A 14,567-nucleotide genomic window follows, 5' to 3' on the forward strand; every position below is an offset into this window, starting at 1 on the left:
AAACACACCACAGTTACTTCAGCGCATCATCGACGCCTGCGCAAACCGAGAACAGTTTCATGGACAGCGAGTTGTTTGAGCAGATACGCGCGTTCGAACCGGACGGTTTCGATGATTTCGACTTTTACGGTGGAAATGTTAGTATGAAATGAGGTGAGATTTTTTATGCATGCTAATTTTCAATGTGATTTACAGAGTTTTATTAACACAAAATCTATATAAATCTTTTAAATTGGACTAAATTAGTTAACTCCACCTTTAGATTTAAAATTTCTGCCAGACACGCTATGGAAATATCTAAATAAAAATTGTAGATAAAATATTATAAATTGGTAATAAAAATTGATTTCTTTGCACGTCTGTGTCACAAAAAAAAACCCAAGTATATATATAACATTTAACGCCAAGTTTGTTGTCTATGAAATATTTGACGTATTCTTCAGTACCAGTTGGCACTTTATCAATCTCTATTCTGTAGTGTACAATACATTGTTTGCCATTATGGGGTCCACATCCCGCAGAGAGGCAACTTAGGGGGTCATTTGTTAATTCATTAAAATTATTTAGAATTCGAATTTTAGGTTTTTGATGTGAAGTATTGAAAAAACTGTGTTCATTAACACTTCCTAGTGATTCTTCCTAAAACCTATTCGTGAATTTTTCGTAAGTGAACAATTCAATTTTTTATATTGAAAAATTATGTATGTTAGATACAAGGAGGCATAAGAATTTCAGAAAGGCATAGGCCAAAAAGTTAGAAACACTGGAATAGAGGTTAATAACTTAATTTATATCTGTAAATTAGATTGAAATGGTTCAAGGGTTGCTGTGGTTTCAATAGCCACAATGATATACTCTGTTTCATATAATTTTTCTAAACTTTGATATCGTATTACCAACGAATTCAACGTAAGATAGAAATGCAGAACATAAGGATTTTGTGTGCAGATTCCAAGTGGGATCTGTCCCCAGTTCAGTTCGTAGTTAGCAGCGCTGACGCTGTTCTCCGTCTCCCTTGCTCTTAGTACACTAGATGAAAGTGCGTCTCTCTTGCTCTCTTAGAATGCCATGACGTTGGCGGCAATTTGGGTCACTGCAAGCTCTTCAGAGCGCACATACAACTGCTTCTACTTCTGAATTCGTTGATAATACTAAGGCGACCGTTGTGGCTTGCTAATACTAATGAAGTATGCATGGAGCTTGTCTTATACATGCGTAATGTAAAAAGAATTACCTAGAACGATTTTTACGATCTATAAAAGTTGTGCTCAAGATAATAAAAATATGCACATGTGTTAAAAAAGTAATAAAAATGTGGATCACGCCCGTTTGACAATTTGGTTAAACCAAAATTTCAATACCTACTGAGATTCAAGTCTTACCCAGACACATAAATCAAATAGGTGCATGATCTGATTTAAAGTAACTTTAACGGATATTATAACTCAGTGTTTCAAGTCCTGGAAGGTTTATAAAAGATGTCACAGTGAAAAAAAACCCAGCAATGTTATAGCTTATAGCTAGCTTCACGCAGATCATTCATAAACGAAATCTGCATCATCTTTAATTCACTCTATCAAAGACACCCCTGTAGAATCACATTTTTTGTTAAACAAACTTTTTTTTGCACTTAGTATAGGAAAACCTTGTTTTCACAATCAACACAAAAACAATAGTGTAAATATTTGAATAGATTCATATCCAATTTGTTATCTGTCAAATGGATTGGCAGCTCGTCTTGCTGACAGCTAATGTCTTTACTCGAAACGTCAAGTTAGGTTAATAATTAAATAAATTAAAAAAAAAGAGTATCGTTCTTTTTTATCATGTCTGTGATATTAAAATGCTTCTAAGTTCAACATGTAGAATCCGATAAAAATAACAATAAACGAACCTTTGTTACAAAATAATTGGTCCTTATTTTTGTGTGCATATATTTTACAGGTGCCCAAAAAACCAGCGTTAAATAACAAGTAACAAGTGCCATAAATGCAAGAAATAAATATATATATATATATGTAATAAAATAAAGATATCTAAAACCGCAACATATGACAAGTGACAGTTTACTGTTCAGAATATTTTTGACAGATGTAATGTTATTATAGAAAAGTTATGACGATTATTATTTTTGTTTGATAGGGTCTTGATATTTAAAATGTATTTTTTATTTCTTTATGTGCTTCGATGCCTTGATTAAAATATTTTATTTAGAGATTTAAAAACTATTATAGTGATTATTTTACCAAGGAACATAGTAGTAGTCACTTGACAATTAATTACATTATAAACATTTGTAGAACTAGTTATTTTAATCGCAAATAAAGATGATATTATGTTATGTAACATTTATGTAGATTAAACAAATTATTACTTTTTATAACTGTCAATGTTTTCAGTCAATTGTCATTTTTTAATGGCGCGCAAATATGCACGCTTAAAAAGCTATGTAGAGAATAGAATGAGCGAGTCTTCATAAAAAACATAATTATGCCAGCACTAAAAAGTACTTATTTGACATATTCTTTTATACTCGATAGCTTTCTCTCTATCTTAAACACATCGCTCAGTCTATTCTTAACTGATTCATGCCTTAGTTTTAAGATGCACCTTAACTGCCACAAGCATATTGCATTCTATTCTTGAAAGTGCAATCTATAAACGAATAAGCTTGTGGCACTATAATGAATGTTCAAATATTTTTTATTTACAAATTATTGAGATTAATTTTCAAAGTTAGTGCCATTATCAGTAAAAATATTTGATTATATAAAACGTTTTAAATCTATCTATATCTTTTATGTAAAATAGATTTTATAAAAAGTTGTTCTACGCTTACGTTTGTTTGTTTTACGTTTTGACACATGACAACGCGCGTAAATTTATCTCTTGACACATAAGATGCCTCTGTGGTTAATCAAAAACATAGAGCCGTTATGACGTATCTATTAAACCTTTTTACTATTAACAATTAAAATCATGATAACTAAAAATGAAAGGGACTAGTCTGCCTGCCATATTTTACTAAAAACTTTTCTTTCTCTATCTCAATAAAAAATCTATTAAAACCTTGTATTGAGCCGAATTAACATAACGAATGTGTCTGATGTGTCAAGAGTGCCACGAAATTAGTTTCATATTGGGATTAAATAATTTTATTTTAATTAAGACGATGCAACTCGCACTGCACCTAATGTATTTTCATATATCTAAACGTTGTAATGCCTGCATCTAGACTAGTTAGTTTTACAACTCGCAGTGTTCTTCTGAAAAATCTATGACTGAATTGTCTGCCTTTAAATTAAGTGTGATATCTGTGGCCTTACTTTCGGAATATGACAAAATTTTTCTATGCCTTTAGCTCGTATATGACAGCTCTATTTCTTTCTCGCTTGCACAATACTCTAGTTTCCCGCTATCCGATGTTCACTTTTTTTGACAGTTTATAAGCGAGAAGGCAATATGGCGGTTGTTTAAGAGCAATTCTTTAATAACGGCACGGAATACCGATCCGTATATTAAAGAAATGCTAATTTGATAGTAGATATGCAAGTGTCCGTCTGCTTTCGTTATATATGTAGATGTAATAAATACATATTGATTGTTTACATAGTATTTTATTTACTACCCATATATATTACGGTAAAACTAGTTCGATTTTTATCATTTCACAATTGAGCGTTTTATAACGTATATATTTCACTATGTGGAACCAGCTGCCTACTAAAGTATTTCCGAGCCAATTCGACTTAGGGTCCTTCAGAGCGCCTATCAATTTTTAAAAGGCCGACGACGACCTTTCTGGTCTTAGGAGCTTTCTGGCAGAAACAGTGTCCATGGGCAGTAAAACTTATATCAGGTGAGCCTCCCATCGGTTTGCCCTCTGTTCTATAAAAAGAACCCATATTAAAAGAAAGTTAACGCGCGCAATGCGGACAAAATTTTTAAGGGTTAAATAAAAAAAAACACTTACGAGGATTACTCAGTAAAACGAAATAGGTATGAAGGAAGAGAAACGAAGAAGGTTATTTATTTAAGATGGGACAAACGGACGAATCACGTTTTAACACGTACTGGACAGTAAGTGTATGATATTAATGAAGTTTATCATAATTTACACGAGTACCTAGAGAAGAATACATCATTATTCGGAAGCTGCTATATTTTAAAACAAAAATAACTTTAAAGATTTTTATTATTAAACCAAACAACAAACGTCCTAATCTGTTGTGGAATTAGTCGTATTCCACCATCTAAATCCGCGTCATCACCTCTGATTTCATCTAAATCATATTCCACTTTATCAGTACCATAATACTCATTAAAATTTTTGAAAAAACTCCCGTTTGTCTCCCACTTCAGTTGTACAAATTCCGATTTCCATTCATTAGCTGCTAATGTTGTCTCCTTTATATTCTCTATTTCTATGTTATAAAATAAATTCTTTAAGAACACATATTTTACCCCAGTTTTAACAGTATCACATTTTTCTAAATAATTCTCTAGTCTTATCAATAGCGTTCCGTCATTCCAATTCTGTAATGTCAAAACGTGAACGCCCAATGGCAGTTTGTCAATCCCTGAAAATTCATTTGTCAATGTCAGCCATTTTTGTAGATGCATTTTCGTATTCGAAATCAAATATACAAGTTTTAACTCAATTTCCTTGGCTAACTTCTTTTCGAACACTTTATTCGGTTTATATTTAGATTTAGATAGATATAAATAATGTTTCCCACTTATAGTGATCCCTTTTCCGTCCATAGTTTCGTTTAAAAATATATTAGTGCCCGAGTCGTCGGTCATAATTCGACGATGGATCATAAGATCTATGGTTCCCGGTGTTAAGGAAGTTCCGCCTTGTGATCTATCGTTGAAAACTGCGAATCGAATGTCTGTCTCTGTATCTTCTATATAAATTTTTGATGTGACTGGATAAAAGTTACCTGAAATTATAACATTCGGTACAAAATTAAACGCAGTATTGAAATTACTCATGGATAATACACAGGCTATATTTTTAAAGTGAAATTTAGGCGCATGAGTAAAATTTTAAGGATAAAACGTCACGAAGATGTGCCGCGTTTTTAGATGAAAAGGGACTGGGTGATTGAGACCGATTAAGAGATCGAGAAAAAATACACGCCATTAAGTATTATTGGTTGATGTATTCGTTTACTAGTTACATATCAGAACAGATGGCAATTCTGTCGCATAACGCCTTGTGCAGTAAACGCAGTTTTTTATTTATTTATATTATCAGTACCTGGATGGCCGAGCTTTGCTCGATATTTTTATTTTTTTATAAATTGTGTTTTTTGGAAATTATATTTAAGTACGAATTACATACTAATAAAATGATGAAATATGAACAGTATGGAATATATATGCTGAATTGCTTTAGTGTTGTTGTGTCGTTAAAGCAATTTAAACAAAAAATAGTATTATTATTCGCCGATAGATGTCAGGAAGATAGGTTTTTTCAGTTTAAATTGGGACTACTAAAACACCACCTTTTTGTTATTTTCTATAATTTATTCCTCGATCGATTTTCGCCCCCGAAACCCCCCGTATACTAAATTTGTCATTTGCCATAAAAATCGTTGGAGCCGATCCCGAGATTCCAATTATATATATATATATATATATATATATATATATATATATATATATACAAGAATTGCTCGTTTAAAGATAAAAGATAAGATAACACGTATTCAGTGTGTAAACTGTGTGAATATAGATATACATATACATGGAGTGTTCATAATATGTACCAATATAATATTATATTGGTACATGATCATCTATTGGGGATTTTACCTTAGTAATAATCAATTTACAAAGAAGTTTCACTTCTGGCAAGTGTACTCTGTACGCACACACTTATTTTTATTCAAAGTATAAGTATGTAATTCTAAATGAGCCGTGTATTGATGGCATCACCGTGCGATTCAACCCTATGTTGATTAACGATTTCGTGCACCAATGGATTTTCAGTCTATGTGCACATTTAATACTAATTTGCTCGTATGAGTAAACCATACTGCATGCATTCTGCCTGGGACCCAAAAAGTCGACTGTGTCAGCCGCAAAAGGCTGATCAGCAACTTCCCTATTAGAATACAAGTTTACGAAACATACTATTTTTGGATAATTGTAATTCAAGGATGTTATATTTCCCATTGCAATTATTTTACTTTAACATATAAATTTATTCTTCTATATATCGAAACGGCTTCAGCCCTTAAATACGTCTTATTAATTGATATAAGTTTTATCTACTGTGATTTTAATATATAGTCGTATTAATTAACAAAAATATATTGCAACAGTGTCAACAATATAAAGTATTCTAGTCTAATAGAGCGCTAAGTGTAAGTCGGAAAGGAAGCTTTGGGTGAACTCTGACTGCCGTTCGACAGAGTTGTATTGAATTTTGTCTGACGTGCGCTAACACTCGTTTCTGAATCTCACCTTGGACTCCTGCTTGTCAAGAAGTATTTTGATATACAGAAGTCTTAGTCCGGATTACCACAACGACTTCGAATTTTACCGTTAAGACAAAAAACACGGATACATACCAGCGATTTCCTCTATATTATATGGTTCATACGTAGCTCGTCTATTCTTAATTCTTTTAACCGTTTGCCGTCCGTTTGAATCTGTATAAAACACTCCATCGTTGTTTAAGTCTGTGGAATATCTTATAAAAACTTCCTTCCCATAATCGTCTTCGGGTAATGGCCCGATAGTCCAATCTAATTCTATAAATGGACTATTGGCATATAGTTTTATAACCACAGATGCATAATCAGCGTACCCAGTATGTATTTCTTGTACCACATTTGTTTTATATACTTTAGTGTCTAGATAATCTATTATAGGTACTGGATTAGGGTCCATTGGTCTAAAGATATACACTCCAGGGCTTAATGTCTCGTTTAGTTTGTTTAATTTATCTGGATCATCCGATATGTAGTAGAAAAATTGTATGTCCAGTGAGGTGCTAATGTTATTTGAAAGATTAATCGATGATATTTTGTCTTGATCCAAATTTATCTTTATGTACTGTAATATAAAAGGATATATTTAAGACATATTTGATTTAAATTTGCATCAATTGTACAGTTAGTCGCGTGGTTTGTGAACACCGTACTTGAAGGCGGTGTATTATCCAAATACCAACTGATTGAAGTATGAAAAAATACTTACCTTATTCTCTATAAATGTATCTTTAGAAAGCACTGCATAATATGATTCATCTTTTACATCATAAACTCTAAATATTGGTGCTTGCGCTATATCTGGTTTCTCAGTATAACTGATTTTAGGTTTCTCCAAAATTTCAGATTCTATTGCAATGTCTTTTATTGTCGTGGCTACGTCTGAGGTTATTTCTAGTGTTGAAGTTTCATGTGTTGCCGTTTGTGTTGTTGCTGTTGCTAGAGTTGCTGATTCTGTCGAATAAGACCTTAGTGTTGCTTTTGTTGTGCGAGTTACATCGTTTGCAAATAATTCAGGTTTTAGAGTAATGGAATCTTCTTCTTCTAATATCTGTGTGACGTCTGTTGTAAAAGATCTATGTGTTGTTCGAGTTACATGGATAGCTATTACATTTTGCATTGCTGCTATTAAACTTTCTGAATTCAATTCTGTGGATGTTGAACTTTCTGAAAGCTCTGTCATTTCTGTTGAAATTGTTTCTGAAATATGTGTCTCTTCTGTAGAACATGTTTCTGAAGTCTGTTCGGTTGGGCTTTCTTCAGCCAATGTGGTTGTCGTTGGTACTTCTGTAGTTTCTGTGACTTCAGAAGATGTTGATGTTTCTGTTGAAATTCCATCTGTGGATGTAATTTCTTCAGTTGTACTTCTTTCAGAGGCTTGTATAGTTTCTGTTGATGGCATTATTTCCGTCGCTAGTGTCGTTTCTGATGTTAGTGTCGCTGTTGTTACTGATTCGTATGCTTCTGAAGAAGATGATGCTGTTTCACTTACATCTGTTGGGGATTCAATAAAATCTGTTGGATCTTGTCGAATTGACGATTCTTCTGTATTCGGTTCTGAAAGTATTGTAACCTACACGTAATTATATTTCAAATAACTCTTTACAATATCAGTACAAGATTAGATCTCTAGATTTTTTTGTACAAAAATAAGTAATGTTAGTTTAATGATTTATAAAAAATAGTCTTAATTACATATACCTAAAACTTTTTAAAGATTATTGAAAATGAATGCCCTAGATCTCATGAAGCAGATTAAAAAATGTTTAAATTTACCATCTTCATTAACGAAAGCATTAACAACTGGCATCGTCCGAGTAACTTCTACATATTTTGCCGTTACAGGTAAAAAATAAATTGGTTTTCTAAAATTAGTCTCTTCCATAATATTCTCCAATTCGTAAGGTTCTGTTCTTTTTGGGATCTGATCAGACAGCGGTGTTATAACATCTCTGTTATCAGCTAAATAACTATTAATAGACGCGTAACTATCTTCCTTTTTAATATCATTTGATTCTGCATAATCTATATTGTTTTCCGTATATTCTCTATTATTGTTGTAATCAAATTTCGATGAATATACTTTATCTAAATCATCAACTTCGTCATAATTTGTCATTTCTTCAAAATATGTTTTATTGTAAACGTCTGGTGCTTGGCGTATATAATACTTCTTTTGAGGATGTGGGCTTAACTTTTTTATTATTGATCGCTTTTCTTTTACTATTTTTTTAAAGAAGTATGATTTAAAACCAAGAGGTGGTATATCAGTCGCAATGAAGACTAGTTCGTGTTCTGCCTTCGTATTTCGAGTGGGAATTTTCAGTACATGGGTAGATATTGGTAGAAGTGAGGCATTTATAATATTACCTGAAACAAATAATAATTAGTGATTGAATGTCAGTAACGCTTATTGATAAAGATGCAGCGTTCTATGACCTCAAGGGGGTTTCTCATGTTACGTAATACCTAACTTAAAATATAAAATAGCTTACAATTCAATTTATACCCGCAATACTTAATATTTTATTGAAAATATTTGTTTATTATTTGATACAATTCTAACAGATGGTGCTGTGTTAAAAGTACCAACGTTTCACATAGATAAGATATCTTACCTTACATATAAGTTCTCCTACCGTTTCCCTTGAATAGTTTACTACTATGTAATATGTATAACAAAAAACTTAGCAACAGCAACGCTTGGCCGAGTCTGCTATATAAACACCCTTCACATAAATAGGCTTCCAAGGAATGCCTGTTTTCCTGATACTTGGAGTCAGTATGGGCCAGCAGTTTTATAAAGGTCCATCGGATTTGAAGTCGTTTCGCCGGTTGGCCTTTGTTTATTGATGAATTGTACGTAATGTTAAATCTTACCGTTTGACTCAAACACGATATATTTAGCTTTCTCTACTGGTATTCTGACGGGAGAAGACACGCGCCATGCTAATGAATTATATATCACCATCTGAAAAGTCACATATAGATATATCTACCACGGTCCGTTTCCCAAGACATTTTCTTTTACTAACTAGCGAACTGAGGAATCGACTGAACCGGCGGGAGTCTTCCCTCCAACAATTCAAAATTCAAGCGTACTCCTTTAAGGTCGGCAACTCACCCACTAAAAATGGGTGAATATGGGCGGCGACGACTGCCTTTTTCCCGTCCCGAAGGCTCGTTTGCCCCCCATAATATAAAAAAAAGTAAGTAAACTGTCACCCAAAACTTTGATACTCAACTTGGATTACTTGAAATAATTACATAGTGTGATATTTTTTCTATAATTTATGAACATCGCAACGTAAAAAGGGAAATGGCTATATTAAATAATGTATAAAGAATCTTTGCTAAAGTCATTTAAAGCTATTTAATGATATTCTTTGAATTTTCAACAATTCTTAACAAAATTTTATTTATTTATATTTTTACACTTCGTTACCATAATATACATAGTTATACATAGTTATTAAGGCAAAGGGCGGCCTTATCGCTAACAAGCGATTTCTTTTTACGTATCATTTTCATTGTCTGACATATGTTTTAATTGCTTTTGTCCCATTGTATAAGTAATTATATATTTTAATAAAGTTTAATAAGGTTCCCTTCCTTTTTATTTAATCGTTTTAATTGTACTTTCGTGATACGATGTATGAAATAACTTGTTTTTTTGTGGCTTACGTTTTATTCATATTAAATAATGATAACATACGTAAAAACTTACAATATTAAACATCATACAATGTTTTATCAATGACTGTTTTCTTTGTTTGAAAATTGACACGGTTGTACATTGTACACAGATATTATAACATTTATTTTTATTTAAATAATATTTTAACCCTTGTAAAACAAAAATAGCTAACATTTACTAATGTTAAATTAAAAAAACAGTTAAATAAAATAAAAATATTATAGGAGATTTGTACTTTCACTGTCCCATTTGTCAGGATGTTAATATAGTGGTGTGTTCTTCGCCTTAGTCTCCATTTTTTTTAATGAATAAGGTTAGCGTTTATTAAAAAACTTACATGAAATGCGGGCGATTCCGTGAAAGCACATGTTGATGAGTTGAACTCACAGCGATGGTATTTTATCGCAACTGGACTCTTTCGAAGTTTGCTGGAAAAATTCCTTAATGTTCTAAATTCATCTAATAAAACCACGACTGCCGACTACTATGAAATTTCAGCCATCACGTCTGGTGATCGTCAACAGCAATATTAGCAACTTTGTCGTTCGACAGATTAAGTTTTGGATTCGTCAGTGCTCAAAAGAAACGCTTGTTTTCAAGGTCAAGGTTGTTTTAAAACCACCGTTATAGATACATTTGTAAATAGAGAAATTTGTAAATAGATAAATATGTAAATAGATAAATTTGAAAATAGATAAATTTGTTAATAATTAATACAGATACACATTGGCGCTTGGTATACCGGTGAGCAGGTGATTTCCTCGCTCACTGTATAAGTATCGCAATTCAGCGAGGGAATGCCTGCATTAAAGGTACACTGCCGGGGACCAAACTTAATCTAAGTTTTAATTTTATATTTATCAATTTATAACGATAATTTGAAATCTAATTTGTCTTTCGTTAACATAACTTTTACAGATTTAAAGAAAACACTATTTAACGGATTGAACTCCGGGGATACAGATTAACTTTTTCTACAGCTGTGATACTTTTTGACATTCAACCCTTTTACAACCCATTAAGAATTATAAGTTTATAATAATATATAGCTTCAATATGTTAAAAAGTGTTTTCATTCAATCTAATTTAATTACTTTTTTATTACCATGTAGGTTAAGAAAACTGTAAATACTGTATATTTGTTTGTTATGATTACTTCTATGAATACGTTTCTTTAATAGGCCTTATTGAAATAAATTATTTTTAATTATTATTACTAAGAAGGTTCAGAATTTTATTAGTGTATACTTTATAACATTTAAAATATAACACATACTTAATCCCGCTTTCAATCAACGCCATAGATCTTTGTATAGCTACATCCAACTTCTTAATATAATAACTTTTAGCGTGATCCCGTAGTGCACCCGAGATTATATTGTGGTCTTGAAGAACACCTATAATAAAAAATATAAATATTAAGTAATTAATTTAATTTTTATATTTTAAGAAATAGTATTTTCCTCCATCGGTTCCACACGCAGTTTAACACACCTAATTGTGTATAGGTACAAACTAAAAAAGCTGTGACACTGGTACAAAATACATAAACTTTTTATTGTCAAATTAATGCAGATTTGTCTTACCCATGATCCACATAAAGTCCTCTAAAACATTGTCAAATCCCAATTTAGCGAGTACTTGCAATTGTTTTGACATCTGAAAAAATATTAAGTTTCAAAACCAACATCGGTGTTTTGTATGCAGGCATAAAACAAATTAGAGACCAACTGCGAGAAAGCGCGATGAGACGAGAGCTCTATTGCTCTATCTGTATTATTTGCTCGGGGTGTCTCGATGACAGTGTACAGCCGGCATTAAAAGACAACGCATTTGCGAGCACGTCAGACAATGTGCGTATGTAAGTAAAATCGTATCTATAATTAGTCAAATCCAATTTAATGAACCACTTACTTGTAAGAAAACATTTCCAACTCTAATAAAATACTTTAAGTCTGGTCTTGATGTATAAAATCCAGTTAAATACGCTGTTTTGTCATAAGCGTAAGGAATAAAGTCGTCTTGTTTCATTTCTAATGTTGGTCTACAATAAAATATTGATTAATTCAAAGCAGAGCTCGTGATTTCCTCGCTCAATGATGAGTATCGCAATACAGCGAGAATCTGTTTTTTACTATAAATTATTAACTATCTAGAGGGATCCAACACGACTGCATGTTGCACCAGGCTTTATTCCAAAAATTGTTACATTGTATTATTATGTTTCTTTATGTGTGTAAAGAATTATATTTTTTAATCGCCAGGCAACAAGCATAGCTGTTGCCATGTAAAAACTCTGTTAATACGGCTATTTAAAAGCATTTAAAGAAAACACTTTTTTAACGGATTAAAGTTATGTATTATTGTAAACTTATAATTATTGAACATAATTTTAATTTAAGCGACGTTTCGCGTGCTTTACAGCGTGCGTGGTCACGGTGACCAATGTGTATGTTTGTGTGTTTAAATGTGTAAAAGTTATGTTAATACTAGACAATACTAATAAGCAGTAAAACATACCGAGCATTATGAACAGCCTTTAAATAACAATGCGGTGACGAATAATGTAAGTAAACTTGAGTTCTATCCGCGAAGGTCTTCTCGTTGGCAGCCCTGAAACAATCATTCAGGCTTATTTCCATTGTCATAAACACAGGAGACGATTAAAAAAGTTTTAGCGGAAAATCTACTAGATGTAATAAAATAATTTTCACATATTTTCTCATGCATGTGCCTGACACATCCACACACACCCTTTTAACACTCACTAACCCACGTATACATACGTTCTCCCACTTTCACACGCATACACACAATCTTACAAACATCCATACAACTTTATTTCTACTAACTTCTAACTAGTTGACTGCTTTGTTTTGTTTTTCTTCCCTCATTAAAACGTTAAATTTATTTGCCTACCCAAATGGGTACATAAAATTATGTATGTACTTTTTGTTACTACTAAATATGACTTTGCTATGGAAGCCTGGTTATTCATATCACAGGTTCTTACCTAGTTTGGAAACCAGTCTCCCAATACCGTCACAACTGTAATCTTATTTTTTGTTGTAAATGTTATATGGGAGAAAAATAAATAAATAATTATTATTATTAACTCACGCAATCAAAGCCTCGATGTTTCTGAACCATGTTCTGGCTGAATAGTACCCATTTCGACTGCCCATCATCACCAGTATGTGTTTGGTTTTGTAGTATGGCGCTTGGCGGAATTTCATTTGTGATATGAATAAGTTTACCTAAAATTATTCAGTGAGTTATGAGTCATCAGTGTTGGTCTGGTGGTTTCAGTGTACGACTCGTAACACTTAACGACACGAAGCACATCGACACATTATGTGCGCTGTGCTTCTACTTGTCTATGAAATATAAATGATCAAATAAACGGTTGCATTCTGTGGCAAAGACCCGGGGTATGCGGAAGCTATATCCAGGATGCTCTCTTCCCTCGGTAAAACAATATGCGCTGGTTCGGCTGTTGCGTGTAAGTATAATAAAAAAACGGAATCCAATAATCGACACGACTAAAACTAGAACATACCATCAACGGTGATCTGTCTCACTTCAAACACTGGATCGTTAAATGATGAATAAAATGTAAATGCGATACGGCGTGCGGTCTACATTCAATGCGCACACGACAGAGGCTAAAATTTAACTCTTGCGCCATTACGCCTACCATTTCCGGCTCGTGTGTCAAAGTCAAATAGACAACTGTTATCTTACTTTGACTGACGCCAATTTACCGCGAACAGACCCCTATATATATAATTTTACTCGATTATGATACTATTGTGTTTACATAATGATAAAAAAGGACTTAACTTAAAACGGTAGAAATATTTACTTTAATTTCAGTGTTAAGAAGTACTTACTCGTTCTTCGATATTTGTGAAAGTCATCTCGCTGGTAACCAGCAGTGGGTCAAAGCAAGAGATGCTGAAACAGAATCCTGGTGGGGACCAATACCCATCGAATAGTTTGTTTGTATATATGTCCGTTTCCATACCTGGAAAGAAGTAAGGACGAATTATGTAATGACCATATAATATATTTTATTAAAATACATCTTTATATTAAAAAAATTGGACACAGGTAAAAAATAATCTTACCTAGGTCGTCACTCCCTCTCCACAGAAACTCCAAAGCATTCCTGTCCATCCTAACCAGTTCATCATCAAAGCTAATGGGATTGACAAAGAGACCATCGAAACCCATCTGTGCCATAAGAGACGCGTACTCACGGGAATGGCCGAACACATCTGATTGCCATGCCACGAGTGGTTTCGCACAAGACAAAAATGTTCGATTTAATTTTCTGTAAAGACAATTAAATCTAGCATCGA

General features: G+C 32.8%; 2 protein-coding genes across 9 annotated transcripts in view; one reads left to right on the forward strand and one right to left on the reverse strand.

Annotated features, from left to right (window-relative positions):
* The window catches only part of LOC110992522 (signal transducer and activator of transcription 5B), a 30,158-nt gene extending 26,550 nt beyond the window's left edge, over positions 1-3,608 (forward strand). For 4 of the 8 annotated variants that reach the window (XM_022258377.2, XM_022258380.2, XM_022258378.2 and 1 more), the window contains exons 21-22: positions 14-137; positions 1,945-3,608. In XM_022258377.2, coding sequence (XP_022114069.1) covers positions 14-137; positions 1,945-1,977 — 157 coding nt within the window. In that variant the 3' untranslated portion in view covers positions 1,978-3,608. Of the gene's footprint in view, positions 1-13; positions 154-1,944 lie in introns of all 8 variants that reach the window. The other 4 variants (XM_022258381.2, XM_045633182.1, XM_022258382.2 and 1 more) reach the window with 3 other exon arrangements.
* Positions 3,609-4,177: 569 nt separating this feature from the next.
* LOC110992526 (lysosomal alpha-mannosidase-like) lies at positions 4,178-14,116 on the reverse strand (the record flags this gene model as incomplete). Its single annotated transcript, XM_045633289.1, has 11 exons — positions 4,178-4,946; positions 6,585-7,071; positions 7,216-8,063; positions 8,283-8,876; positions 9,387-9,477; positions 10,541-10,631; positions 11,480-11,600; positions 11,790-11,862; positions 12,118-12,247; positions 12,724-12,816; positions 14,097-14,116. Coding segments are annotated over 11 exons (3,312 nt in total), but the record flags the coding sequence as incomplete, so codon positions are not given.
* Between the last annotated feature and the right edge of the window lie 451 nt (positions 14,117-14,567).

This window comes from Pieris rapae, chromosome 22 (assembly GCF_905147795.1).
Source record: "Pieris rapae chromosome 22, ilPieRapa1.1, whole genome shotgun sequence".
NCBI lineage: Eukaryota > Metazoa > Arthropoda > Insecta > Lepidoptera > Pieridae > Pieris > Pieris rapae.